The sequence below is a fragment of the Mauremys mutica genome, chromosome 3 (genome assembly GCF_020497125.1).
Source record: "Mauremys mutica isolate MM-2020 ecotype Southern chromosome 3, ASM2049712v1, whole genome shotgun sequence".
Taxonomy (NCBI): domain Eukaryota; kingdom Metazoa; phylum Chordata; order Testudines; family Geoemydidae; genus Mauremys; species Mauremys mutica.
The window spans coordinates 78,128,404-78,155,637 of NC_059074.1; the positions used below are offsets into that span (position 1 = coordinate 78,128,404).

The 27,234-nt window shown below is 39.7% G+C and overlaps 1 protein-coding gene across 13 annotated transcripts in view; it reads left to right on the plus strand.

The window, feature by feature from the left end:
• GRIK2 (glutamate ionotropic receptor kainate type subunit 2) overlaps window positions 1–27,234 on the plus strand; it is a 604,939-nt gene that overhangs the window by 391,871 nt on the left and 185,834 nt on the right. For 12 of the 13 annotated variants that reach the window (XM_045011187.1, XM_045011179.1, XM_045011186.1 and 9 more), the window contains one exon: window positions 17,733–17,956. In XM_045011187.1, coding sequence (XP_044867122.1) covers window positions 17,733–17,956 — 224 coding nt within the window. Of the gene's footprint in view, window positions 1–17,732; window positions 17,957–20,331; window positions 20,416–27,234 lie in introns of all 13 variants that reach the window. The other variant, XM_045011191.1, reaches the window with a different exon arrangement.

Below are 27,234 nucleotides of genomic sequence, written 5' to 3' on the forward strand. Positions count from 1 at the left end.
TATCCACAAAAACGAGGAGTCCGGTGGCACCTTAAAGACTAACAGATTTATTTGGGCATAAGCTTTCGTGGGAAACGCATCTGAAGAAGTGGGTTTATTACCTACGAAAGCTTATGCCCAAATAAATCTGTTAGTCTTTAAGGTGCCACTAGATTCCTCATTTTTGTTTTTTTTGTACAGGGGTAAAAATAACTTTTAGATGCAGTGGGGTTCCGGCATGTAAATGGAGATCCGTTCATTTTCCCGCCTCTCAAATAAATGTACCTTATACTAATAATACTTGTCCACCTTTCCGATAACTATTAGCACATCTAAAAGGCATTAGTGGATTTATTGATATTTACTTAAATTGTACACTTTTTCATTATATGAAAATTAGGGTTTGGAGTGAGAATGAGCAAAAGTCAGATCTGTTTTAGTTTTCTCATTTTCTTGGTAATTTAATTTATGTAAGAACTTATGTTGTTGTTTTTTTAATGTAAAAATACTTAACTACAATATCTACTTTATAAGCATCTGATTATGCTAATTGAAACTGAAAGTACACTTTTTTTTTTTAAGTCCATTCCTTCTTATGCCTTGGGGTAAGCAAGTTGTCAACTGCCCATGCACCTTGCGAGGGTGCTTCTACATTGCTCTCTTCTGTATTCCCCCCCTTCCAGGACCTTTAACACAGACTCCAAATACTTGCTTATCCATTCATCACCTTTATTGGGGTCTGGAATTGTTCAGGAAAAATACATTCAAAAGTAAATGCAAAGTCTCAAAAATCTGTCCCTAGGCATGGCTCTTACCCCAGAGCCTGGGTTTGTGAAAGGGTTCCTTCACAGAGTCTTTTTATCAGTTCTTAGGAGGTGACCTCCTTTGAGACTTGGCATACAGCTCGCCTCCTCAGACCTGATGTCCTTGCCGACTTCCCAGAGTCACCTCCTTCACTCCTTCTGCTCTCTCACGCTTGGGAATCCTGTTTTCTTAAACCATCAGAATAACCCTCTGAGGAAAACTCTGCTGGAGTGAAATCATAAGGAATAAGGCTGAGATTTTATTAAGAAGGTTTGCTATAGTTCATTGTCATCCATCTTAGTGCTAAGAGTAGTTTCTTGGTCCACTGCTTGTGGTCCCTTAACATTCAATCTGAGAAACACTTGATTAAAATGGGGTTAGTACAAAATGCCTGGCTGAAATAGTAGCTTAATAAATCAACAGCTAGAAACTTCTTGGTTATTTTGAAGGAATAAGCAATGCTATATAGGCTGTTAAATAATGTAATGCATCACTCCCCATATTTTACGCTTTATTTCAAAAACTGAATATGGAGTTCTAAAGAAGGAGCTTCTCTCAAACAGCTGGTTGATGAATAAACCAAAAGGTACATTTCAGTTTTGTAATGATACAGCTCACTTACCGACCTATGGGATTGTTACCTTTTAATTTGTAAGTGCAGCTGTAAGATCCAGTCAGCACCAGCAGCACCAAATAAGAATGCACTAGAACAGTAGTCAGATTTACTTAGATGGATTGATGATAGCACAAACTATGAGGTAAATTAGCAAATTATCCATATAGAGCTCCTGATACTTTGAGTAATAGTTTTTTTTCCAGGTAAACATCCAGGCCATAAAAAACAAAGGGAAAAATAAGATGTTGGAAATCACCTCTAGACACCAGTGTGCAGATGGAGAGGAAGAATAGAAATTGCATTGAAAAACCATGGTCTGAATGATTCCAAATCATTACTTTCAGTCAGGTTGAACTCATACCATCATTGTTTTTGTTTGCATAATGCGTACAATACAGTTACCGGCTCTCATGTTGACAGTCTGCTTTAATTGAAGCCTGGCAGTGTTTTATAGCTGATGGTACTATTAGGAGATAAAGCAAGATCCTCATTTAAACAATGTGTTTTAAAGGCTTGTAGTGAGTACAGATCATTGATTTCCAGAACTTTGTGGGACTGACCATTGCTATGACCTAAGAGGGTATCAGAAGAAGTCAAGGATCTATTCATTGTCTGCAGGTGCCACTGAAAGTATTTATATTTCTGAAAACTATCTGGCTTGCAATGATAGTTTCATACAGAACAAGTATACGTTGAGAATCTAAGCACCAGTTAAAAATGATTTTGTAAATCCAGTCCATATGTATTGAAATTGTCAGCAGCCTTACTTTTGTATTAATAAAGTAACAGCTGCTAAAGCAGCAGCTGAATGTGCTACTGTTAGCTTTTAATTTCTTCTTAATTGCTACAAGTCAGGCCCTCACAAGGGGGAAGCTTTAAGCTATCTAAACTCAATTGCCTACTTTGCCTACCACTCTGGACTTTATGGGGTGCTATTACATTTGGCAAACATAGTAAGATGGCATGTTTGCTATGGCAATGTATGAATCTTAAAGCTGCAGACACAGTTTTTGTTTGTATATGTCTTGCATACACAAACAAAACTATATGAAAATAACCGACTAAAATATAGTGAAAAATCGAGTGAAAGCTGACCCTCTGCCTTTAATTTACCATGCTGTCCTAACGTAATAGCAGAACACTTGGACCAATCTCAAATATGCTATAATGACAAGGCACAAAAAAGCAAAATCAGGGTGGATGCAGTCTTAAAGGCAAACTAAAAAACTTAAATACCCAAATCATAGATACTGAAATCTAGCTCTTTGCAGGGGCCTAATGCAAAACTTATTCACCACTCAAATCCTCAGCGTAAGATGTCAGTGGGATTAAAGTGGTGCATAGCCTTCCACTGGGCTTTTGTATAGAGATAAATTTCACCCTAACAAAATATAGGCCAAATTTTGCTCTTAGGTAACTAATAAGATCCGTGTGGTTGTAAATAAGTAAAGCTGTAAATAAGAGCAGAAGTTGGCTATGTGGGACCTACTCAACTTTACTCTGCATATTATGTATTCATCTACATTGGTGCAAAGTAAATGTAAAATGTTACCAAATAATGCTCTTGGCACTCACTGTTCACTGGTGCTATGCTGGGGAGCAGGCCCTGAGTGTTTACATTTAAATATTACATTATTATAGAAAGGATTGAAAATTCATTCTTCCTTGACATATTTCAGAAGTCCTGAGTTCAAGATTCCATTTTACCCTCCAACAGTGACCAGCATGAAAGTGTTTAAAGTGCCATTGACAGGGAAAAACATAAAATACTGACATCTTAATCCAAACCTTCTGATTTTGTACAGTCTAATTAATACATATCCATTCATGAACATACTGTTACTAAAACTAGAACTGCTTTTACAAACCCTGAATTGTATTGATTTGGATAAAATGAAACCCAGATTAGAACTGACAAGGTTATGCAAGACAAAAGTCAATGGCCATCTAGTTTGCTGACTGCAGAGGTGAGACCAAACCTTTCATCCACACAGCCTTCTCCTCCTCAAAACGTGGTGGTTCTTATAAAGTGAAACACATCTCAACCACTTCTGGGTTTGGTTTTGCAAACCAAAATCTTACCAAAAAGCTTTTACTAAACCACTCCCAAAAAGTGGCCACCTCACCCCATCACCAAATAATGTTTCTATAAATGATTCAATATTCTTAAAGCACAGTTCATTACATGGATAACATGACAGCTGCTCAGAGAGGCTTGTTACAGTGTTAGTTTTCAACATAAGGTACCAGTAATAACGTATGACCCATGTTATGGCCTATACACTGCTCTTGATTTATAAGTGAAACATTTATTAATGTCAAGTCGAGCTGCATGCATGGACTGAAGGCAGTATAATTTAATATCTTGTGTGCTGAGAGCTTGTATGCCAAATTTCAACTTCGTGCAAGCTGAAGAATGATTATTCTCATTTTTATCCTGACCCTCACTTTGTGAAAAAGAGAGGATCAAAGTTAGTAATAATCCAGTATGGTATGTGTCTAATTAAAATATAAAGAAGACGGAAGGGGGGGATTTATTTTACCTGGGAGGTTCTGCCAATAGGATAAATCCTGCCCTACCTATGATGTCTCTGAGAGATCCCTATGGCTCCCTCATAGCAGCAGTAGTTACGGAAGAGAGAAATTGTTCTGCAGCTGAAGACCAGGGAGACTAGAGGTAGGGTTCTAGCGCAGCATGACAGAGAGAGGATCAAGCAACCCCAGCCTTGAAAGTCCTGCTTAGTGAAAGATCAGTCATACACTAGCAGCACACACATTCACTGTGCTCAGACAACAGGGAATGAGCAGATACCCATGCCCCACCTCAGAGATAGGGGGTGAGGGGTGGAGAGGTCTAACACCCAACCAGAATATCTCAGTACCTGGAAAAAAACAGGTCACGATGTCAGGGTCATTGATTGGCTTAATTGATTCTGGAAAGTAGTCACCTAGGCTTTGGTCAACTCTCCTCCTTCCTGCTGCAGGCAGGACATTTCTGGCTTTCTCCCTTCACTCCTGGGTTGGCCCTTTGAAGAACCACATAGATGGAGGAGAAGATGGAGGCCCTGCCTGAGCCAGCATCTTTCCTTTTGAAAGGAGGGGACCACACTGAGAAGGGTTTAGGGCTCTGAGGGAGGATGGCCAGACACTGCTTTCTGTTTCCTCTCCCCTCGTAGTGATCCTGTACTTCAAAATCCCAACATGAGGGAGATAAACCAGCGCCACCTTGCCTCAGTGGATTTGAATGCATGTGAAGGGAAAGGGTGGCTGTGGGAATCAGGGGAACATCAGAGCCCAGGTGGTCAGTTTAAAGAGTCAGAGTAAACGTCATGCTACGTCTTGATGCCCCACACACCAGGGATATCACTAAAGGATGAGACATGTTGTGGGAGCAGGTTTGAAGCACTTATCTACCCCACTTGCAAGTGTTTGGAGAAAGGTGGCCATGGGTGTTTGATCCTTCCCTGTGTCCTTTTCAAGTATCTTGATTATATCATTGTCCTGCCCTGTTCTATTAAAATAAAAGCACTTGTGAGTGGCAGAGTGATGATAAATAGCTAAATAAATCCCTGGTTTATTTTGGAAATGCTTAACAACCTTTATTTAAAAAACACTTAACATCCTTTAGGAAATAATCTCATAATGTTCCTTTAAAGCAATATAGTTCTCAATTTACACAGGTATGATTGTATTGCTTCAGGCTCCCCCATCCCTACCCACATACACACATCTAAGCAAAACTGGCCATATTTATTGTTTGTGTTACTTCACTGAATCAATGGTACTACAGTGAGGCGAACTTGGCCCTCGGCTCTGTTCAGTTTGTAATTTTGCCTTTTCCTTTTAAAGAAAACAGCTGCTGAAGAGTTCATTGGCTATAGTGGAGATACTGTACCTTACTTTTAATTCATTCATAAAACACTATTCTCCACAGGTAAAATATCTGTATCATTATATTTTTCCTCAGCCACTCTAGACTTTCAATCTTTTTTCCTTTTCCTACATTGCATCTTCATTGTGTTGGGCTCTAATGTAAGGTTAGTGGGACAAAGTCAATAGAATCCATGGGTTTTCACAAGAGTTGAATTTGGCCTGTCCTTTTCTTCACTGCATTTTTTTTTGCCTATAATTTATAGTATGAGAACTTTGTGTTCCTGAAAGCAAAAGGCTAACAGCACTGACTGAAACCAGCCCTAATTCAAGTTTCCATTCATAGCTTGACCAATGCACTTCAATTCCAGCTTGCAAGCCCCCTGCTATTCCAATCATTTCTCTGTCTTGAAAAGAAGCTGCTGCAGTAATTGTGTCAAATTACATGGTGGTTTTGTGATAGGACAAGGCAATTGGCTGAGTCCACAACATTCATTTTTACTTGTGATTTAAGCCAGGCTTTAAACCTAGGCCTATTGTGCCACCTTATCTTCTTAGGTTAGTTTGTCATGCATTGTAAAATGTTCCAGCCTAGGATGGCAGGGTACTTTGACCAACATTATGAACATTTTTAACATCCAAATTGCTATAACATTCAAAATGATGCCACTATAGTGAGACATTCTAATGAAGTTGAACATACTTCTCAAAATGTTGCTATGAACTCAATAAAGAAAATTAACTTTTTATCCTTACTCCCTTCAGGATTATCATAGTATGTTTCCCCCCCTACAATTGGTTCCTTATCTTTGTTCCTACATGTTGAATGCTTTTTACATGCTTTAATATTAACTTTAAAAAAGAAAGATGGAGTAGAAATAATGTTCACAATATTTGTTATATTGTATCAAAAATCCCTGAAACAGTAGGTCATTGATTGGATGTACCACAAAAGCTGTAGCTGTTCACTGAGTGAGTGCAGGAATGTTTTTCTAAGTTCCAAACCCATGCATCTTTTATGATTTCAGCTGGCTGCTTTTCTCTCTAATTGAAAGAATTATGCAATATATTGTACTATGATATGCTGATCTGAGGTTACACAGTGATTTAGAGAACATAGGCAGTCTCTGTAAAAATGATCATTATATTAAAAATCCAGTGCTTCTCAGGAGTAGAAACTGTGTCCCTACTTCTAATCTGTTTTCTCTCTGACTCAGCACTGAACCAATACCACAGTATGGTATTAGGTGGCACTCTGCTATGGGAGGTCTTTTGACCCAGACAAAAAATAAAGGTCCTGATCACTGTTATAAATAACTTGAAGTCATTTTCTAGTCCTATTGCTTTTTTCTCAAGAATAGAACATTGTAGACCCATTCCTATCCAAATTACAATGCAGCTAATTAAATTCTGTTTATCTGTATTCTGACGAAAGTTTTACCTGGGTATGGTATCCTCCTTCAGATAAGATTCCAAACCATTATATAGTGTTGTTGTATACTAATCAACAGCTGCTGTCACATTGCACCACAAAGGTGATACTGGTGGTTAATATGAACTCCGTGTGTCTGTTGTATTTTATATTGCAGTTTAAATTTGTAAAACACTTTAATATATTTTACACAGTGGTATCTCCCCTACACTGAAATATTGCCCCAAGTAATTTATATCCGCATCAAAATATCACTGATTTAAAAGAAAATTGACCCTCCAATAGGTGTGATAGGCACAATTTTGTAGCTATTGTACATTTAAAATCATATCATGATGTAGAATATCTATGTATGAAAAGTACATTAGGGAGGGGTGTTTTTTTTAAAGCCTCATATTGTGATTAAAGGGGGGGAAAGGGTTTGCAAGTGAGTGGGAAGTAAATGAGACCAAAAAACGGGCACAAACTGATGTTCTACATTTTACTCATTTGGTGCTCATTTTGATAGGTTGTGTCACACATTGCCTGGTTTGAAGGTTGGGAGATATGGGTTGCAGTCATCAGGAACATAGGTACGTCTAATCAGAGAATCATAGAACTGGAAGGGACCTCAAGAGGTCATTTAGGGGGGAGGGATAGCTCAGTGGTTTGAGCATTGGCCTACTAAACCCAGGGTTGTAAATTCAATCCTTAAGAGGGCCATTTGAGTGTTTAGTTGGGGATTGGTCCTGCTTTGAGCAGGGGGTTGGACTAGATGATCTCCTGAGGTCCCTTCCAACCCTAATATTCTATGATTCTTACAGTCATCTAGTCCAATCCCCTGCACTCCTGACAGGTGTATGTCTAATGTGCTCTTAAAAATTTCCAGTGATGGAGATTCCACAACCTCCCTCGGCAATTTATTCCAGTGCTTAACCACCCTGACAGGAAATTTTTCCTAATGTCCAACCTAAATCTCCCTTTCTGCAATTTAAGCCCATTGCTTCTTGTCCTATCCTCAGAGGTTAAGAAAAAAAAATTCTTCCTTCTCCTTGTAACAACCTTTTACATACTTGAAAACTGTTTTCATGTCTTCTCTTTTCCAGACTAAACAAACCCAATTTTTTTCAATCTTCCCTCATAGGTCATGTTTTCTAGACCTTTAATCATTTTCTTGCTCTTCGTAGAATCATAGACTTTAAGGTCAGAATGGACCATTATGATCATCTAGTGTGACCTCCTGCACAACGCAGGCCACAGAATCTCACCCACTCCTGTATCAAACCCCTAACCTATGTCTGAGCTATTGAAGTCCTCAAATCATGGTTTAAAGGCTTCAAGGTGCTGAAAATCCTCCAGCAAGTGACCCATGTGCCACGCTGCAGAGGAAAGCGAAAAACCCCCAGGGCCTCTGCCAATGTGATCTGGGAAAAATTCCTTTCCAACCCCAAATATGGCAATCAGCTAAACCCTGAGCATGTGGGCAAGACTCACCAGCCAGACACCTAGGAAAGAATTCTCTGTAGAAACTCAGATCCCACCCCATCTAACATCCCATCACAGGCCATTGGGAATATTTACCACTAATAGTTAATACTCTTCTCTGGACTCTCTCCAGTTTGTCCATGTCCTTCCTGAAATGTGGTAACCAGAACTGGACACAATATTCCAGTTGAGGCCGAATCAGAGAGGAGTAGAGCGGAAGAATTATTTCTCATACCTTGCTTACAACACACCTGCTAATACATCCCAGAATGATGTTTGCTTTTTTTGCAACAGCCTTACACTGTTGACTCACATTTAGCTTGTGGTACATTATGACCCCCAGATCCCTGTCCACAGTACTCCTTCCTAGGCAGTCATTTCCCATTTTGTACGTGTGCAACTGATTGTTCCTTCTTAAATGGAGTTCTTTGCATTTGGCTTATTGAATTTCATCCTATTTACTTCAGACCATTTCTCCATTTTGTCCAGGTCATTTTGAATTTTATTCCTATCCTCCAAAGCACTTGCAACCCCTCCCAGCTTGGTATCATCCGCAAACTTTATAAGTGTACTCTGTATGCCATTATCTAAATCACTGATGAAGATATTGAACAGAACTGGACCCAGAACTGATCCCTGAGGGACCCCACTCATTATGTCCTTCCAGCATGATTGTGAACCACTGATAACTACTCTCTGGAAATGGTTTTCCAACCAGTTTTGTACCCACCTTATAGTAGGTCCATGTAGGTTGCATTTCCCTAGTTTGTTTATGAGAAGGTCACTGCATCAATGAAAGCTATCAGGCTGGTTTGACATGATATGTTTTTGACAAATCCATGCTGACTGTTACTTATCACCTTATTATCTTCTAGATGTTTGCAAATTGATTGCTTAATTATTTGTTCCATTATCTTTCTGGGTACAGAAGTTAAGCTGACTGGTCTGTAATTTCCTGGGTTGTCCTATTTCCCTTTTTATAGATGGGCACTATATTTGCCCCTTTCCAGTCTTTTGGAATCTCTCCTGTCTTCCATGACTTCTCAAAGATAATCGCTAATGGCTCAGATATCTCCTCAGTCAACTCCTTGAGTATTCTAGGATGCATTTCATCAGGCCCTGGTAACCTGAAGACATTAATTTGTCCACATAATTTTTAACTTGTTCTTTCCCTATTTTAGCCTCTTCTGTTCCTGCCTCATTTTCACTGACATTCACTACATTAGACATCCAATCACCACCAACCTTCTTGGTGAAAACCAAAACAAAGAAGCCATTAAGCACCTCTGCCATTTTCACATTTTCTGTTATTATCCCCCCCCCGCTTCCTTGAGTAGGGGCCTACCCTCTCCTTGGTCTTCCTCTTGCTTCTAATGTATTTGTAGAATATTTTCTTTTTACCCTTTATGTCTCTGTCTAATTTGATCTTGGTTTGTGCCTTGCCCTTTCTAATTTTGTCCCTACATACATGTGTTATTTGTTAATATTCATCCTTTGTAATTTGACCTAGGACCTATTTTTGTAGGACTCTTTATTTTTATTTTTATATCATTGAAGATGTCCTGGTTAAGCCAGGATGGTCTTTTGCCATACTTCCTATCTTTCCTATTCAGTGGGATAGTTTCCTCTTGTGCCCTTAATAACGTCTCTTTGAAAAACTGCCAACTGTCTTCTATTGTTTTTCCCCTTAGACTTGCTTCCTGGGGGATGTTACCTACCAACTCCCTGAGTTTGATAAAGTCTGCCTTCTTGAAATCCATTGTCTTTATTTTGCACAAAATACCATATGTGCATGCAAGTCTTTGAGCAGTCGTTTTTGTTGTTCAAAACTAAGAATCAAAATAACATTAAAAATTACCTTTGTCAATTATAAATGAATTTATTGCTTGAGAAAAGTGTTAGAATTGGACTCCACTTAAAAGTCATTTTATCCATAGAACAGATACAGATAGGTGCTGGAAATACAAGCTTTGAACAGCCTTGTGAGTGTGTCTTAAATCATTTCCCTTCAGGTAAAGGTTAAGGATGGGAGCTCAGTTCAGTATCTAAGGCTTGCCATCTGCAGCTACTAACAAGGATGTCATTTTGTGTAAGTTGTGATACCCACTGAAGTCAATTGGAATTTTATGCAAAAACTGCTAGCAGGATATTGTCCTTAAGGGAAGGGGATGCATGCTTTCAAACTGGTGCATGGGGATTCATTCATATGACTTCCATTAACTATATGATCCATTACCAGATGATGATGGTATTGCTTATTCCAATAATATTAATAATACTGCAGAAAAGGCAGAAGTGTTCAATAAATATTTCTGTTCTATAACCTGTGATATAATCTCATTATGTGCTGATAACACTCTTCCCTGTCCGCTAGTATCTGTAGAGCAGTGGTCCCCAATGCGGTGCCCACGGGTGCCGGGGGCATCTTAATGCGCCCGCATCCTGGCCCCCGGGAGAGCACCCGCCGAAATGCCGCCGAATTTCAGCGGCATTTCAGCGGGGATGCCTCTCGATGACAACGCTTGTTGCCAACAAGTGAAGTCATCGAGAGGTGTCGCTCCTGAATTTCGGTGGGGACGCCTCTCGATGATGCCGCTTGCCGTTGACAAGTGACGTCATCAAGAGGCGTTGCTCCTGAATTTCGGCGGGGACGCTTCTCGATGACGTTGCTTGTCGACGGCAAGCAGCGTCATTGAGAGGCGTCGTGGCGGCATTTCGGCGGGTGCTCCACCACCGCAGTGGTCCTTCGGCTGGTGCCCGCCAGACAAAAAGGTTGGGGACCACTGCTGTAGAGGATGTTAAACAGAAGCTACTAAAACTAGACATTTTAAAAATTAGCATGTCCAGATAACTTGAATTCAAGAGTTTTGAAAGAGCTGGCTGAAGAGCTTGCTGGACTGTTACTGTTGATTTATTTTCAATAAATCTTGGAGCACTGGGGAAGTTTCAGGAGACTGGAAGAAAGCTAATGTTGTGCCAATTTTTCAAAAGTTTAAACAGGATGACACGGGCAATTAAAGGCCTGTCAGCCTGACACTGATCACTGACAAGATCTTCATTAATGATCTGGAGGATGGCGTGGACTGCACTCTCAGCAAGTTTGCAGATGACACTAAACTTGGAGGAGTGGTAGATACGCTGGAGGGTAGGGATAGGATACAGAGGGACCTAGACAAATTAGAGGATTGGGCCAAAAGAAACCTGATGAGGTTCAACAAGGACAAGTGCAGAGTCCTGCACTTAGGACGGAAGAATCCCATTCACTGTTACAGACTAGGGACCGAATGGCTAGGAAGCAGTTCTGCAGAAAAGGACCTAGGGGTTACAGTGGACGAGAAGCTGGATATGAGTCAACAGTGTGCCCTTGTTGCTAAGAAGGCTAATGGCATTTTGGGCTGTATAAGTAGGGGCATTGCCAGCAGATCGAGGGAAGTGATCATTCCCCTCTATTCGACATTGGTAAGACCTCATCTGCAGTACTGTGTCCAGTTTTGGGCCCCACACTACAAGAAGGATGTGGAAAAATTGGAAAGAGTCCAGCGGAGGGCAACAAAAATGATTAGGGGGCTGGAGCACATGACTTATTTGGAGAGGCTGAGGGAACTGGGATTGTTTAGTCTGCAGAAGAGAAGAATGAGGGGGGATTTGATAGCTGTTTTGAACTACCTGAAAGAGGGTTCCAAAGAGGATGGATCTAGACTGTTCTCAGTGGAACCCGATGACAGAAGAAGGAGTGATGGTCTCAAGTTGCAGTGGGGGAGGTTTAGGTTGGATATTAGGAAAAACTTTTTTTACTCAGAGAGTGGTGAAACACTGGAATGGGTTACCTAGGGAGGTGGTGGAATCTCCTTCCTTAGAGGTTTCTAAGGTCAGGCTTGACAAAGCCGTGGCTGGGATGATTTAGTTGGGAATTGGTCCTGCTTTGAGCAGGGGGTTGGACTAGATGACCTCCTGAGGTCCCTTCCAACCCTGATATTCTATGATTCTATGATTCTAAGATAATGGAGAGGCCAATATGGGACTTACTTAATAAAGACTTAAATTAGGGTAATGTAATTAATGCAAATCAATATGGGTATATAGAAAATCAAACTAAATTGATATCTTTTTTGATGAGATTCCAAGTTTTGTTGATAAAGGTATTAACATTTTTATCAATGACCTGGAAGAAAACATATAACCATCATTGATAAAGGTTGCACATGACACAAAGACTGGGGGTATGGTCAATAAAAACAAGGACAAGTCATTCATACAAACTGATCTGGATTGCTTATTAAATTGGGCACAAGCAAAGAATATGTGTTTTAATATGGCTAAATGTAAATATATACATCTAGAAACAAGAATATAGGCCATAGTTACAGGATGGGGGTCTCTATCCTGGGAAGCAGTTGCTCTGAAAAGGATTTGCGTGTTGTGGTAGATAATCAGCTGAACATGAGCTCCCAGTGTGATGCTGCAGTCAAAAGAGCTAATGCAATCCAGGGATGCACAAACAGAGGAATCACAAATAGGGATAGAGAGGTCATTTTACCGCTATATTTTGGGGCACTGGTAGAACCGCTGCTGGAATACTGTGTCCAATTCTGGTGCCCACAATTCTAGAAGGATGTTGTTAAATTGAGGAGGGTTCATAGAAGAGTCACAAAAATTATTAAAGAATTAGAAAACATGCCTTAAAATGATTGGGTTCTTTAAGTCTATCTATTTAGCTGGAGCTGCTGGAGCCTTTTCCCATGGCAGATCTCTTTCCCTGTGGTGAGGGATGGCTCCAGCAGCAAGGAGCTGGTAGTGCCTTTCCCTCTGCCTCCCAGCTGCCAGAGTCTTTCCATATAGTGTGGAAAGGTTCCAGCAGCAGGATACTACACTGCTAAAAATAGCAGTGTGGATTGGGGGGCAGAGCGTGGGTGAGTAGAGAGCCGTGCAAGGTATGTACTTACACCCATACCCATCAGGTGTGTCTTTACTCACCTAAGCCCCATGCCTCACCGTTCACACTGCTGTTTATATTCCTGCTAAGGGGGCTATGAAGGTACCTACACTACAGCCACTGAATGAAGCATGCACTGTAGACATACCTTAAGAGTACTTAATCACTGTAAGTAGCTTAATCACTGTAAAATGAACAGCTCTGGGTTTGAATCATCATGTATCTTTATAATATCAATTACAGTGTTTACACATGCAGACTCCCTTGTTGATTTTAGAAGATATGCAACAGTATCTAGCATCTGGGACCATGGAATTGATACTGCTGGATCAGTTGTGTGTGGTGTGTTGAGGACAATAGTTAGACTGACACCAAGGACTTCTGATAATGACATGTTTTGTTAAGTTGATGCCCCAAATAATTCTCACCCCACAAATACCTTGCTGTGGAGATTTTCATAAAGATGGGGAAAATAACCAACATGCCAATTTCATCCCTATTGTAATTCCATTGACATGAGTGGAATTATACTGGGATGAAGTCAGCTCCATATATATATATTCTGTAGTTTGGTTTGGTTTCGATTTGGTGTTTATCAATAAGATGATGATTCCATGCTGTGAAATTAAAATAAATTCTACATAGTCTAGAAGCCACAGTTCTGGGTATAGTATAAGTACCTGAATAGACTGGAATAGACATGTTATAGCTATCAGGTTATAATTTACAGATGACATAAGCATATATCTCCTTCATATTTCATTGTAAGTGTGTCCTATTATGTTTTGATGCATGAATTTTACAGTGACAAATATAGCTGAAGAACGTTTTATAAGCTATTATGTATTCTTCTAAGATGCATGAATTGTACAGTGACAAATATAGCTGAAGAAGGTTTTATAAGCTATTAGGTATTCTTCTAAGATATTTAGACTAGTAAAGCAGCATCAGCATACAAATGTATACTTGGGGGGGGGGGTTAAGCTAAGGTAATGTTTTATATTTTGGTTTCTTATCTTAAATATATTTGTTATTACAACCACTTTAATATTTAGAATACAAACCATAAATGAATATCCTATATATGAACATTTTAATGGGGGTGAGGAGTAGCAGAGCTCTAACCATCCAGTATAGTGGAATACAGTATGTAGCTAATTGCCCAGTTCAATATACATTCTTTTTCCTAAAGCCTGGGACATTTGTTTTTTTTAATATTGCAGCTTGGCTGGTGGGAATCTCTTGCATTAGAAGATGATAGTTGCCTCCTTTCTCATAATGTTTGCACAACTTTAGTAACAGGGGTTCTAAGGGAGGAAAAGTGTGTGAGAATGGCCTACTACCATGAACAGACAGGGCCCCAGATGAGAATATATTTCTCTCAAACATTGGCATGGTTCCTGAGTTTCAGCTCTAGCCAATGCATGAGCTTCCCTGGCCAAGAAGAGTGTGTAATTCACCGGACTTGGTGTAGCACTCCATGTCCCCCCTCGAGTGATAGCTGGGCCACAAATCAAGGTGAGTGAGTCTTCTACACCTTTTGCTAACAGGAACACAGGTGCTGGAACAACTTTTATTGTGGGGGTGCTGAGAGCTATTGAACCAAACTATAAACTCTGTGTATAATGGAAACCACTGTAAGTCAGGGTGTGCTACCCCACTCCCAGCACCTCTAGTTCCAACACCTATGAACTGGAGGCTCATGTTTTAAGATCGTGAGGTCTTAGGTTCAACCCTCATTGCCAACGACCCATCTAGAAGGCCTGTGTTATAGAGCCATGGGGAATGGCATCTCCTCAGAGTCAATAACAGCTACCCTCAGCCTTTGATACTTATTAGCACAAGAATTAATGGCTACCTGGTGATGCTACAGTTTATTTTTTATATTTCAGTAAAAAGCTGCAGCTGTAGCCTTTAATCCAAGTGAGTCATATAGTCTTTCTGTATCATCCAGAGTGGCATTAGTAAAAAGTGGCCCACAAATACAGATATTTATCTCTCCTATGATGCAACATTACTATGCTAGGGCCTGAGTAATACCTTTGAGGTTTGAGCACAAATGGGTATTGAGGGCGTTCAGCACCTTGCAGTACTGAGCTCTTAGTAAATAACTTGCACAATGTTATCTGAGTTTTGCACAAATAACAAACTCCATGGAGTAAATTCAGTGACATCATAAACATGTATAGGAACAATGAAATACAGTACACAGATTGCAGAACTTTATGAAATGGTATGCAGCAAGCACAAAGTAATCCACAACTGAGAAAAATGTAATGATGGCTGAAGCATATAGAAACAAAATGTATGTGATTTTTGGTTATCTGCATAAGACAAACTGAGAAAAAATATATTAATCTATACTACATTGTAGGAAATAAACTGTAGATCAACTGTATTATTTAGGCTTAGGACAGGCATTTTGAAAATAACATGCTATTTTCACAGTAGTTACACCATCTCTCTCATTACATCTCTCTCTATTTCTATAGCCTATTATAGAATCTGGCTAATCCGCACCTTCTTAACTTGGATACTTTGTAATCATCCCCCCAAAATGCCAGTCTTTCAGCAGCCATCAATACAGATTTTAATGGTCAATGCTGTAGTTAGATTGCATGTTACTTTGATGACATTATATTTTCAAAATACAATATATTTACTAAGTATCAGAGGGGTGTTAGTCTGTATCCACAGAAACAACAAAGAGTCTTTAGTTTAAAGACTAACAGATTTATTTGGGCATAAGATTTCGTGGGTAAAAAAAAACATTTTTTTTACCTACGAAAGCTTTTGCCCAAATAAATCTGTTAGTCTTTACGGTGCCATCGAACTCCTCGTTGTTGGTTTTTGTATATTTACTAGTTTGCTATGCATTTTTTACATAATTAAAACTAAATTGCAGCTGAAGCGAAGTGTGAGGTTTTTTGTTTTTGTTTTTTGTTTTTTTTTAATTGTTCACTTACACATGGGTCACAAAATTCAGTAATTTACAATGAGGTCACCTAGTCATTCATGCAAATTAGTAAGGATCTAGCTACGTAGCTAGAAATTGTTCCCCATGGTTGTTTTGCAGGTGCAGCATATATGAGAACAATAATTACTTGAGACTGTTAATTGTCACAGTAAAACTGTTCTGTACATTTTCTATTTCCATCAAAATATTCTGCTAAAATAAACACAAGCACCCTTCTCCCTCCCTACTCCTAGTTCCTTCCCCCTGCCCCTCCAAGCTATTTAAAAGTTTTTGGAGAAGATTGTGATCTCATTCCTTATGTTGCCAGTATCCTAGTCTATAAAGATTCCCATTGAAGTTAGTTGGTCTACTCCTGGGACAAGATGCCAGTGAGGGACTCAGAATCTGGCTCTAAATGTATAGATATAAGATATTATGGGTCTGGTTCTATCATTTCTTTGGAGCCAAGCTAGTATAATGGAATGGGGAATCATACGCTATGGGCCCTATTGAAGTTAATTGGAGTTTTCCCACTGACTTCAGCAGATCCAGGATTTCACCCTATATCTATAGAATTACTACTTGAAGAGCATTCATGTTCACATCTGGTTCTTAAGTTTATTACTATATTTTTAAAGAGCACATTTAAGAATTTATAAAGTAGAGATATGAAGTGACACTCAAAGCCAAATGGAGTTTTAAGAGAGAGATTGGAAAGAGCTAAGACACAGGTACTCTGAAGGATATTGTGTTTTGCCTTCTTTGCCTTCCATTCCTGTAACCATAGGCGGCGAGTTATATGGGCCCATGGTGCCCATGCTCCACCAATATTCAGGAATGTTGGCCTGGCTCCACCAATGTTTGGGCTTATATTTTCAGAGCCGTCCCATCCATAGGATGGACTGGGACAACTGCTATGGGCCATGCACTTTGGGAAGCCCCATGCTTCAGGGGGACATGGGGTCCAGGGTGGACTGGGGGGCTAGTGGGGAACCTGGCACTGGCAGCAGCAAGCGACATGGACCCAGCCTTCTGTGCTCTATTCCGCCCTGCCTGTTCCTGCCCCTGTTCCGCCCTGCCTTTCCCCACTCCACCTCTTCCCCCAAGCCCCTGCCCTGCCTCCTCCCACCCCTGCTCTGTTCCACCCTTCCCACCAAGCCCCCACCCTGCCTCTTTCCAGATTCTGACTCCTCTCCTGAGTGATGCTGGGAGCTGGCAGGGCAGGGCGGAGCAGGCTGGGACCAGGTCACTCGCTGCTGCCAGTGCCAGGCCACCCACTCACCACGCAGGCCGCCCTGGACCCTGCACCCTCCTGAAGCATAGGGCCCTCCCAAATCACAGGGCCTGGGGCAATTGCTCCGGTCCATCCTATGGATGGGATGGCTTAGCTTGGACCCATTCTGGGCACCACCAAAAATTATACAAACCTGGCGTCCATGCCTGTAACAGCTTTGTGAATATCTCTAAATACTGCTATGTTAATTCAGAAACACTCAGTGAAAGAGAACCAGAATTAATCAGCTTCCTCACTAGAGGAAGAGGGTAGCTTTAAATTTAATCTTAATAGGTACACCTCCCCAAGTGTAAAGTCAGTGTTTTATTTGATTTGATTGCCTGCTTCTGCCTGCTGCTTCTGACTTATGGCCTGTTTCTCTTCTCTTTATATTTTTGTCAACAGAAAGCTGACCTTGCAGTTGCACCACTGGCTATTACCTATGTTCGAGAGAAGGTCATCGACTTTTCCAAGCCCTTTATGACTCTCGGAATAAGTATTTTGTACCGCAAGCCCAATGGTACAAACCCGGGCGTCTTCTCCTTCCTGAATCCTCTCTCCCCTGATATCTGGATGTATATTCTGCTGGCTTACTTGGGTGTCAGTTGTGTGCTCTTTGTCATAGCCAGGTAACATCATAACTTTTGTGATTTTTTTTGGCAATTATTATCTTCTTTTTCTTACTAATAATTGTCAAAAGTCACATTTTTTATTACTTTCTTACTCTTATTTTTCACTGTGTGGTGTATAGTGGAATAATTAATTAGGGCTCTCACTGTTGATTAGAATGTAGTACACTGCCGTGCTAAGCCTCCAGCATGCTGTTTATGTCACTAAGCTACCAGAATGCCAGGTGCCACTCCCCTTTTATTTCCAAACTGAAAAACAGTAACAAGCCCTGTGAATTTTTTTTCTTCACTCCCATGTGTTTCTTTTCAGATAGAAAATGATTATTGTATTGTGTTGGCCTAATATGGTGTGGCATTGAAGGAAAATACCCCAAGTTAAGCACTTAACTGCCCACAGCAAGATCTGTCCCTAGATGTTCAAATTGGGCTCAGAGTGCCTTTTAAATATAAAAATTGTTAGCTCACTCAAGGTTCCTTGGCTTTTCGGGAGTAAAACAGCTGAATAATCTATTTAAAATCTTATAGCAAGTAAATGCTCTGAGATAAAATATCTAATTTAAAAAGCCAGTCTGGGATGTATTTGGAGCCATGCTTAGCTGGGCTTGTTAGGGGCAAGGGCCTCAAAGCTGCAATTATGAAATCATAAAGCAGTCCAATACGTATTGCTTTCTTGCTCTTTAATTGCGTTATTGCCCATTTTCTTCAATACAGTGTTTCTCTTCTGTTAATCTTACAGGCACTGATAACAGGTCTGGGAGATGGGCAGACACAGTGACACTGCCTTGCCATTTTTTTCCCATGGGCACCCCATAATTCTGATAGGAATTTTTTTACTATTGTATTTTACTTTTTCATTGTAAAGTAATTGGAATTGACCCCAAAGGCTTGCAGGACTGTAACCTTGCACTCACTGTGTAATTTTGACTCATGCTGTGACTGCAAAAAATTGCAAAGCATTACAAAAACCAGTAAATCCCACTTTCCTTGGATTGTTGCTGTAACATCACTTGCACCCTTTCACAATATTGGCAGTCATTTTAAATCATTTAATGAATTAAAACAGTTTAAAATAGATGACTTTTTAACATCTGATTGCCTAAGTTCACCTTATAATACATTTTTTTTCTACAATATCACTTTTAGAAGCATCTTGATAACAAAATTCTCCTCAGCCTCAAATTTTTTGTGATTTTATTCTCCTGTGTATAGTGGGGTCTCCTTATCCTTTTTCCTTATGCTGGAGTTGATGTAAGGGTTCCACATCTTCCTTTGATACTATTTCTTTCCTTTGGTAGAGGTTGTATCATTCCTCTGGCAGATGGAAAGGTAGTAATCCTTGAAGCTACTTACACTTCCAACTCATAAGTAATTCAGCAAGGGCACCTGGGCATAAAGTTATATAGATAACACTCTGAAACACATGCTGCATGTTGTAGTGAAAAACTTCACTTGTGTGCCTTCATTAAAGGACTGTTTTAAAGAGCCAAGGACTTACATTGGAAGTTTCTTGAAAATAGAGTAGACTTCTGTGGATTTTTGATCAAGACCATATCTCTATTTCAGAGGTGATCCGATAACAAAGATACTTCTGAAAGCACTGAATTCTATAGTTTAGCAAAAATGCAGAAATGGTTTATTGTGGAACACATGCTGCATGTATTTACATGTATTTAAAAAAAAAACCCTAAATGTTACATTATAAGGAAATTTTTGAGCATGGTGCACAGCCTAAACACCACTCTGAAAATATTCCCTGCTATATATTGTGGGAGACCTTTTCTGACCCTACAGATTATTTGTTCAATTTTTTAGAAACTTTTTTTTTATTATTGTATTCAGTCACCTCATATCACTCACTGAGCTGGGAGGAATGTTTATCATCAAGCAGAAGCACCAAATAGTAAAGGGTTATTGCTGAACTTTTTTTTTCACTTGGTTGTTTTGTTGTTTGGCTCTATAAAATCCTGGTGTACTCAGAAGCATATCTTTCTCATAAAGCAATACAGAAATATAGAATAGAGGGTTGTGTACAGTGAGCAAGTTGTGTAAAATCTGTTTTATTTCCAAATTTACATCAGTCTTCGGAGCTACAGATAAAATTTCAATATTTGTTAACTTGTACAATGAAATATTGATAGTGTATGTAGAAATCCAAGAAGTAGAATTAGAAAGGATTTTTTTCTCAAAGTAGAAAGCTTTGTTTTAAAACTATGTATGTGCTAGGATTCCCAATCCAGTAATTATAGTTCCTTTATATAGAGAAACAGAGTTAACTTAAATGATGATCTATGGAAGAATACTAAAGATTGTAAAATACAGACTACACAGAAGACAACCTGTTTGTGACAGTAATAATCTACCTGTTGTCATTATAGGGCCAGATATTATAACTGTATCGTAGTGGACTGGGATATTTCCACATGCACTACTAAATGTGCAGTTTCACTGCAACGTATAATGTAGGTGATGCACTGTGTAATGTATGGAATTCAGAAAGTTTTGTACTGTATGCATTCCAGTCATGAGAGGTCATGCAACTTGAAGACTGTATGCCCTTAAATGGATAGGTTCCTTTTAGATTCCCGTCTTTAAAAAAAAGATTTGATGTTGTAGCAACCCACCATAATGAATATTGAACTGCCAGTGTTTCATAATAAGGTATATCTATGTTTGAAGCAGTATAGTACCTGGTATATCTTTTATAGTGAAACATATGTTTTGCAATTACAGCTCATCAGACTATTCATTGGAATTATTTTGGGGGAAGTTCAGAGGTCAGTCTAGATTATCACGATGGTCCTTTCTGGCTTTGGGATTTATGAATGCGAACCATTTATTTGTCAGATTTGGCCTTTTTTCATTTGTGAATTGTTTCATGAACACAGCAAGATTTCATGAATGTGTTCATTATTCATAAATGTCTTAATAGGTTTATTAAACAATATTAGGTCTTATGTGCCCCTTTGAGTTACTGTGTTGGAATTCTAAATGGTTTAATGGGTCATGTAGAACACATGCAGTGGGTTGAGTTCACTGATTGGATGGCCTAGTTTTATAAACAGGAGGAAACTGAGGAAGGCATTGTGGGGGTTGACTGTCTCAGGCAGAGAGTAAAGGGAAAGCATTTTAGTGAAAGCAACACAGTAGCGGATAAGGAGGCCTAAAAATTTTACATCTTTGCCTATCCTATTTTTCACAAGGAAGAGTATTATATTTTGCTGCATTAGGAGAATCCAGATGTAGAGAACTAGGTTATTTACTCCTAGAGTCCAAAAGAGATCAACTAGATTTGCTGGCTATCTAGAAGACTTTTTGCTCTCAATTTTCTCTTATCATAATTATACCAAATAATTGGGTGTGTGTGCATGCAGGCATTGTGTTGCATTCTGAATGGAAGGTTAGGTTGGGAAGAATACACAGGCACACCAACACTAATCCTGAAAGCTGACCAGAACTGTTTTCTGTTGGGACTGCAAATCACTTTACAGTAACTTGTCCTAGTATTCCTTATCTTTCCATAGCAGGATTTTCCTTCTCATACTCTTTGAAGCCTGCCTCCCACCTCCACTTTGTTTTGGGTTTCTCTGTCTGTCCAACTGTTAAACCAAGAAAGGGGGAGGGGAACCCTACTTACTTTTGAAGGACTGAGCCATCTCCCCCATGCCTTTACTAGCTCCTGCATCTCAATCCATTTCATACAGAAGTGTGGTACTGCTAGCCTGCCAGATGAAAACCACAATGAGCAACTCTTCCAAATGGTCCCCAGTTTGAAACTCTACCCTCCATTTTTAACTTTTGTTTTGAATAAAACACCCACTTTGCTACTTCTGTGAACTGGAAGCCCACCTGGCATTCTGCCCTCTGGTGGCAATTGTAATAGATTTGTAACTGTATCCAGCTATGGGTGTCTTCATTTGGCACAACTGACAGCCCATTGGATTCTATTCCTAATATATTCTCTTCTTTGCCATTATGCTTGTGTTTTACCTTTTTGGGTTCTCAGCAGAAAGGTGATCAGTATGAATTGGAAGTTACAAAGAAAGTTACTTTACTTATATGCACTCCTCTTTGGAGTTTCACTATGTACACAAACCCTATCCTCATCGACAGAATAAATTGTGTCTTCTCAATATGACTAGTGATTCTCTAGACAGTGTCCTGGCAAGATATCTGTCTCTTGGGTACAAAACTGTTCAGAACTTTCCATTTCTAATAAGTTTTCTTTCCTGCTGCTGACTTCCTATTGTTTTCCACTGCAATCTCATAAGCTTTCTTCATCCATTCTTCCTATTAGTCTTTGAAGATGAAATAGTTGTTGCCTTCTTTGTTCTCTATGAAATCTTAAAAGTTATTTGGGTAACCCTGGAGATTGCCAACACTGCAAGGAATATGAAGAATAACCAGTTTCATGCTTGGGGTTGTTATAAACATGTACTAATTTATTTAAATAGTTCTTTCAATTTGATTCTTGTTCTTCAGTTTATGTTGGTGACATTGTTAATAGTGTTCTGTTGAATTGTTCAGCTAGGTTTCTTTCCACACGGTAAGCTGTGACATGGGAGTTTTATAGCCCACAACAAGCACAAAGTCCCTCAAATAATTGATTTTCAAGTTCCATAACCTGGTTTTAATTCATCTCTTCAGGAAATCCAAAGTGAAGGCTAAAATCTCTGAATATTTTATCAGCAGCTTTAGTGCTTGATTTATTGGTGATTGGGAAGATCTTTGCAAATTTAGTGAAGTGCCTTATTATCACTAATATGTTTTCAAAGCATCACATGTTAAGTTCTACTCATAGATGGTTATGGTTACATGGCTAGCTGCAACTGTGATTCCTTCTCTGACCACTCTGAGTTCAGACCATTCAGGTCTTGTGCCATTACTTCCCTAGGGTAGAATCACATAATTTCCCCATTCCTAGACAGAGACATGGGCTGTTGTACCCTGTAAATCAACTGTGCTTATCCTACCGATCACTGGTTTTGATATTTGCTCTTCTTCCCTTTGGGAGCTTGTGATCAGTGGTTAATACAGTGACCAGGCAGCCTTCTCAAACAAAAATGTTGTTTAGTCCTAACAATAGGAAGAAAGCATAACAAAGGAGAAAAAGGGATTTAAAACAATGAAATTTCTACACATCTATCTTACCTAAGCTCTTCTGCCCTTAGGGAGCTTAGAAAGACCTAACTTCTTCAGAGGCCCTGCCAGGGGTCTGTCCCTCCAAGCAGTTTCCTAACAAACTATCTCTCCTCAGTGAGAGAAAGAAAGAGAGAGAGAGAATCCATTTAAATCTCAGTCTTCTTTCTTCCTGTGTCTTTTGGCTATGTGAGTCCAAAACCAGTGTGGTGAGCTTCACAGGAGAGTTGAGTCAATCTCCTCCAGCCAATTGTCCTCCCATAGTCTTGTAAAACAGTCCATTAAGAGCTGGTTGAGGGCTGTCTTATACTGAGTCCTTATCTTGTTTCCTGCTTGTTTGTTCCAGCAGGCTACTATTAAGCTAAACTGGTGCAGTCATGCAGTGAATATCCCAATAACCACATCACATACTGTGCTGATACCTTATTACAGATCAGCTTCATGTCCTTCGCATAGGATTCCTTTGCATTAATTCAATACAAATAAGATGGAAGCGCAGCGGTAGTGGTAAATTGCTGTGAGGGGCCTTTTTTTCTGAATGTTAGGTCTTTTCTAGTTTACACCCTGAAAAAAACTCATTGCTTCTATAAGCTGTGTCAGTTCATGGCCAGTAGAATCTCTCTACAGCTATTTTTTTCATCTAAAGTAGTAAAATAATGGCTTATGTAGTTCAGATAACACAAATAGTTTCCTGGGTGCTACAGGAGTTCTTTCTTATTTTCTCATTCTCTTATCAAGAGTCTTGCCATCTCTGCTCTACTGATCTGTTGATTTTTGCCCTTGACCTTGGGGTGGGGTTCTTAACCTGTTTCTTTTAAGCTGCTCTTGGCTAATGGAAGATTAATAATAATATGCTGAGAGATATCGGCCCTCTAGCCCCTTACACTGCTCTTGTATATCAGACATGACGATATTATCTCACGAGTCCTCAGGGGTTCACTGCATCATATATTCCTTCATATTCAGGGGTGTCTAGTAAAGGAAACTGCATCAACATAGGCCTGGAAACGCCTGTCTCTGATAACAAAACTAGCAGATTTCAATTATGTTATCTTATAGCATTTAGTTTTGCTGTTGCTATGACAAGTGTGAGGACTAACCTTCTCCCCCCCCCCACTGTAAATAGTGGCATATAATAAAATAGGCACTGATCCAGCAATGTACTTAATCATGTGCTTAAAGATAAAAACACATGAGTAGTCCCATGGACTTCACTCAGACTACTCACATTTCTCTAGATAATCCAATAACAGCTATTTCAAAGATGGGATTTTAACTTGAAATCTAGCAGTAGTTTTTGACTGAGGCTATTGCTTACAGTTTATCCTCTTCCCAAGGATACCATATTGCTCCTAGCCCTTCATTTGAAGCCTCAATGTTCAAAAGAAATGATTGTTGAGACTGAGGAGAGACTGGCAGGAGAGAGAGGAGTTGATAAACCGTTCACTAGCCTCCAAAACATTTTGGTGGTTGGGGATTCTCTTTTAAGTGGACTTTCTGAGCAGGAATTAAGTGGCAAGAGTTATTTTCCCTCTCTTCTGTCTCTTTTCCTGCTCACTAGTTCCTTTTATGGGCTCATATGATATAAGGTATTAGCAATATGAACAAAAAAATCTCTCGTTATCCTATGAAAAATTGTTCCAGAAAGTCCATTAGCTTTTGTACATTTTAGAGTGTTTTCATTTCTCTTGCTTCAAACTTTGAATGCGATCAGTTTTGTGAAAGTTTCACACTTTGATATCAGTTACTTTAAAAGAGAATTACCATATATATGAGATCAATATAAAAAGGTCATACCAGTTTTTATTATACATCGATTTGCAATTTCTTAAGCAGTTTCCTTACATGTTGGACAAACATTTGCTGTTCACCATGATGTCATGTAAAACTGGGATCTATGTATCATTCCAGAGATGTGTCAAACACTCATCTGTGCAATGTTGGAAAGCTGCTGGTACATTTGTCAACCTCAAAAGACAAGCTGTGTGCAGTCCTCTATGGCGTTACAAGTGTGGTCAGCTTCTGGGAATTGTCATTCATGAAAGTTAAGGGACAGGATTTAACTAGATCAAGTACAGTAAAGCATTCTCTTCACTCTAAGTCATCCAGTATTTCTTGGAAATCTGGGTAGCATGTGTCTGTCTACTAGTAGTTTTCTCTGATCAGTATAAAGACTCAATATCCCATCCTTTTAGCCAAACCAGAAAGGATTCTGGGAACAGGGGTTTCCTTCATTCCTCAACTATATGGGCAGAGGAGAACAGTGTCAAGATGGCTCCCAGATACCTGGAAAGACTTTTTAAATTGAGAGGGGAGTCTGAGAGAGCCAGTCAGCTCCCCTAATCTAGCCATCCCACACCCTGGCTGGCAAATGAGAGGCAGAGAAGTCCCTCCTTTTCCCCCATCCACACTCCCATGTGCACTTTGAGGCACACGGAGGGACTCATCTCCCACATATCTGGGCTTAATCACTCCTCTCTCCCCCCCCAGGAGTTGGCCATCCCCATGCTGGCTAGACCAAACTCCTTTCCTGCCCCCCCACCTCCAATATAGTAAGGGGCACTGTTCTAAGAATAGAGCTGTAGAGTTGGTGGTAAACTGGTGTTGTATCTGCTAATTTTGAGATATAGTTCTGCACCTATGCTTTTTATGTATGAACGCAGATTGGACATTTTTTCTTTCACACCCTTTGTTCAGAAGTTTTTTATTACAGAGTAAACAATCACAAGCTTCTCCAGTGGCTCATTACTTAACAGCAATGGAAACTGGACCTCACCTTACATCCAAATGATGTACGGTGGATGGCTAAGATGAATGTTATATCAGTCCATCTTTAGCAATCTTAGTCCCATTCACCACCTTCACGTCAAGATTTCCTTCCATTCCCAGAAGTTTGTAAAGTTGTCACAGATGAGCAGAGAGTATGTACCTTTTGATCCAGGATTATATTTATTTGGGCACCCGTATCCCACAATATACCTGTCTTTACTTTATCTAAGTAACATTCAAGTAGGCAGTCATCTGCAATCAGGTTTTTTTTTTTCTTTTTGAGGCCCTGTTGTTCATGAGTATTAACATTTCCCTCCTAATAATAGTGTTGGTGGAAGGTGTCAACTAATCTTGTGTTGTGATAGTTTTTGTGGTGCAGTATCTCTGTTTTTGATCTCTCATTTTGCATCAGTGTGTTTCACTGCCACAAAGATACCAGTTGCAGTGATTTTCAGGATCTCTTTGATTACAGAAATAACATCTTCTGTCCCAGGATCCAAAGCTCCTCCCAGCAATCCCTTTACTGAGGATCCTGTGATTGAACTGTCTTAACTAATGCAGCCTCCTGAGTGGCAATCTGGTGAATCACATGGTTGTATTGCTTTGGTCTTTGAAATAGTGAGTTTGTTTTCTTGTCTGCTTCCATTTTCTGAGTTTATGGCTTGCTAAGGATTGAGCTGGCTCTGTGCCTCACTGTGCTTAAAAGCATTCATTTTCAATGCAGGGACTCTGCCTGAGTAATCATTCACCACGGTCGTCTCATAGAACTTGCAATAGTTAAGTAATTGTGTGTGAGGGTTTAGTCCCATGCGTATGGTAGGGGCTGCTGGAGAATGTTATATTAAGTGTCCCATCATTCCTATATACATATGTGTAAATGTCATATTAGCTAAGTATTTGAGTTTAATGGTCTCCAGTTTTCTGTCACTCTGCTGCAGCTAGGTGACTACAAAAAACAGTCTGTATATACCATGAAATTCACTTTGACAGTATATCATCATTCACAGCAATCAACATTTTTCACAATAGTCTCTATATTTGATTGTGTTTAGCTGTAAAGGGTGTAGTCCTCATATTCTTTGTTTCATTTGATTAATGGCCTTGATATCCATCCTCTGGCTGGAGTTGTGTGTGGGGACTGCAGTGTTAACTGTGCTATCATCCCCCACACAGCAGTATTTTCTGTTTATCTTTGATAGTCTCTCAGATTCCATCACCAAATATAATAACCATAGCTGCATATCACATTCCCTATTGGAAAAGGTGCAGTCAGCTCTGAAAAGTAGTGTCTGTACTGGTGCTCTGCCCTAGTTTGGGGAAAGGTTTGCAAATTCTGCCCTTTTGCTATGCTAGCTAAAACAGTAATCCAGGCA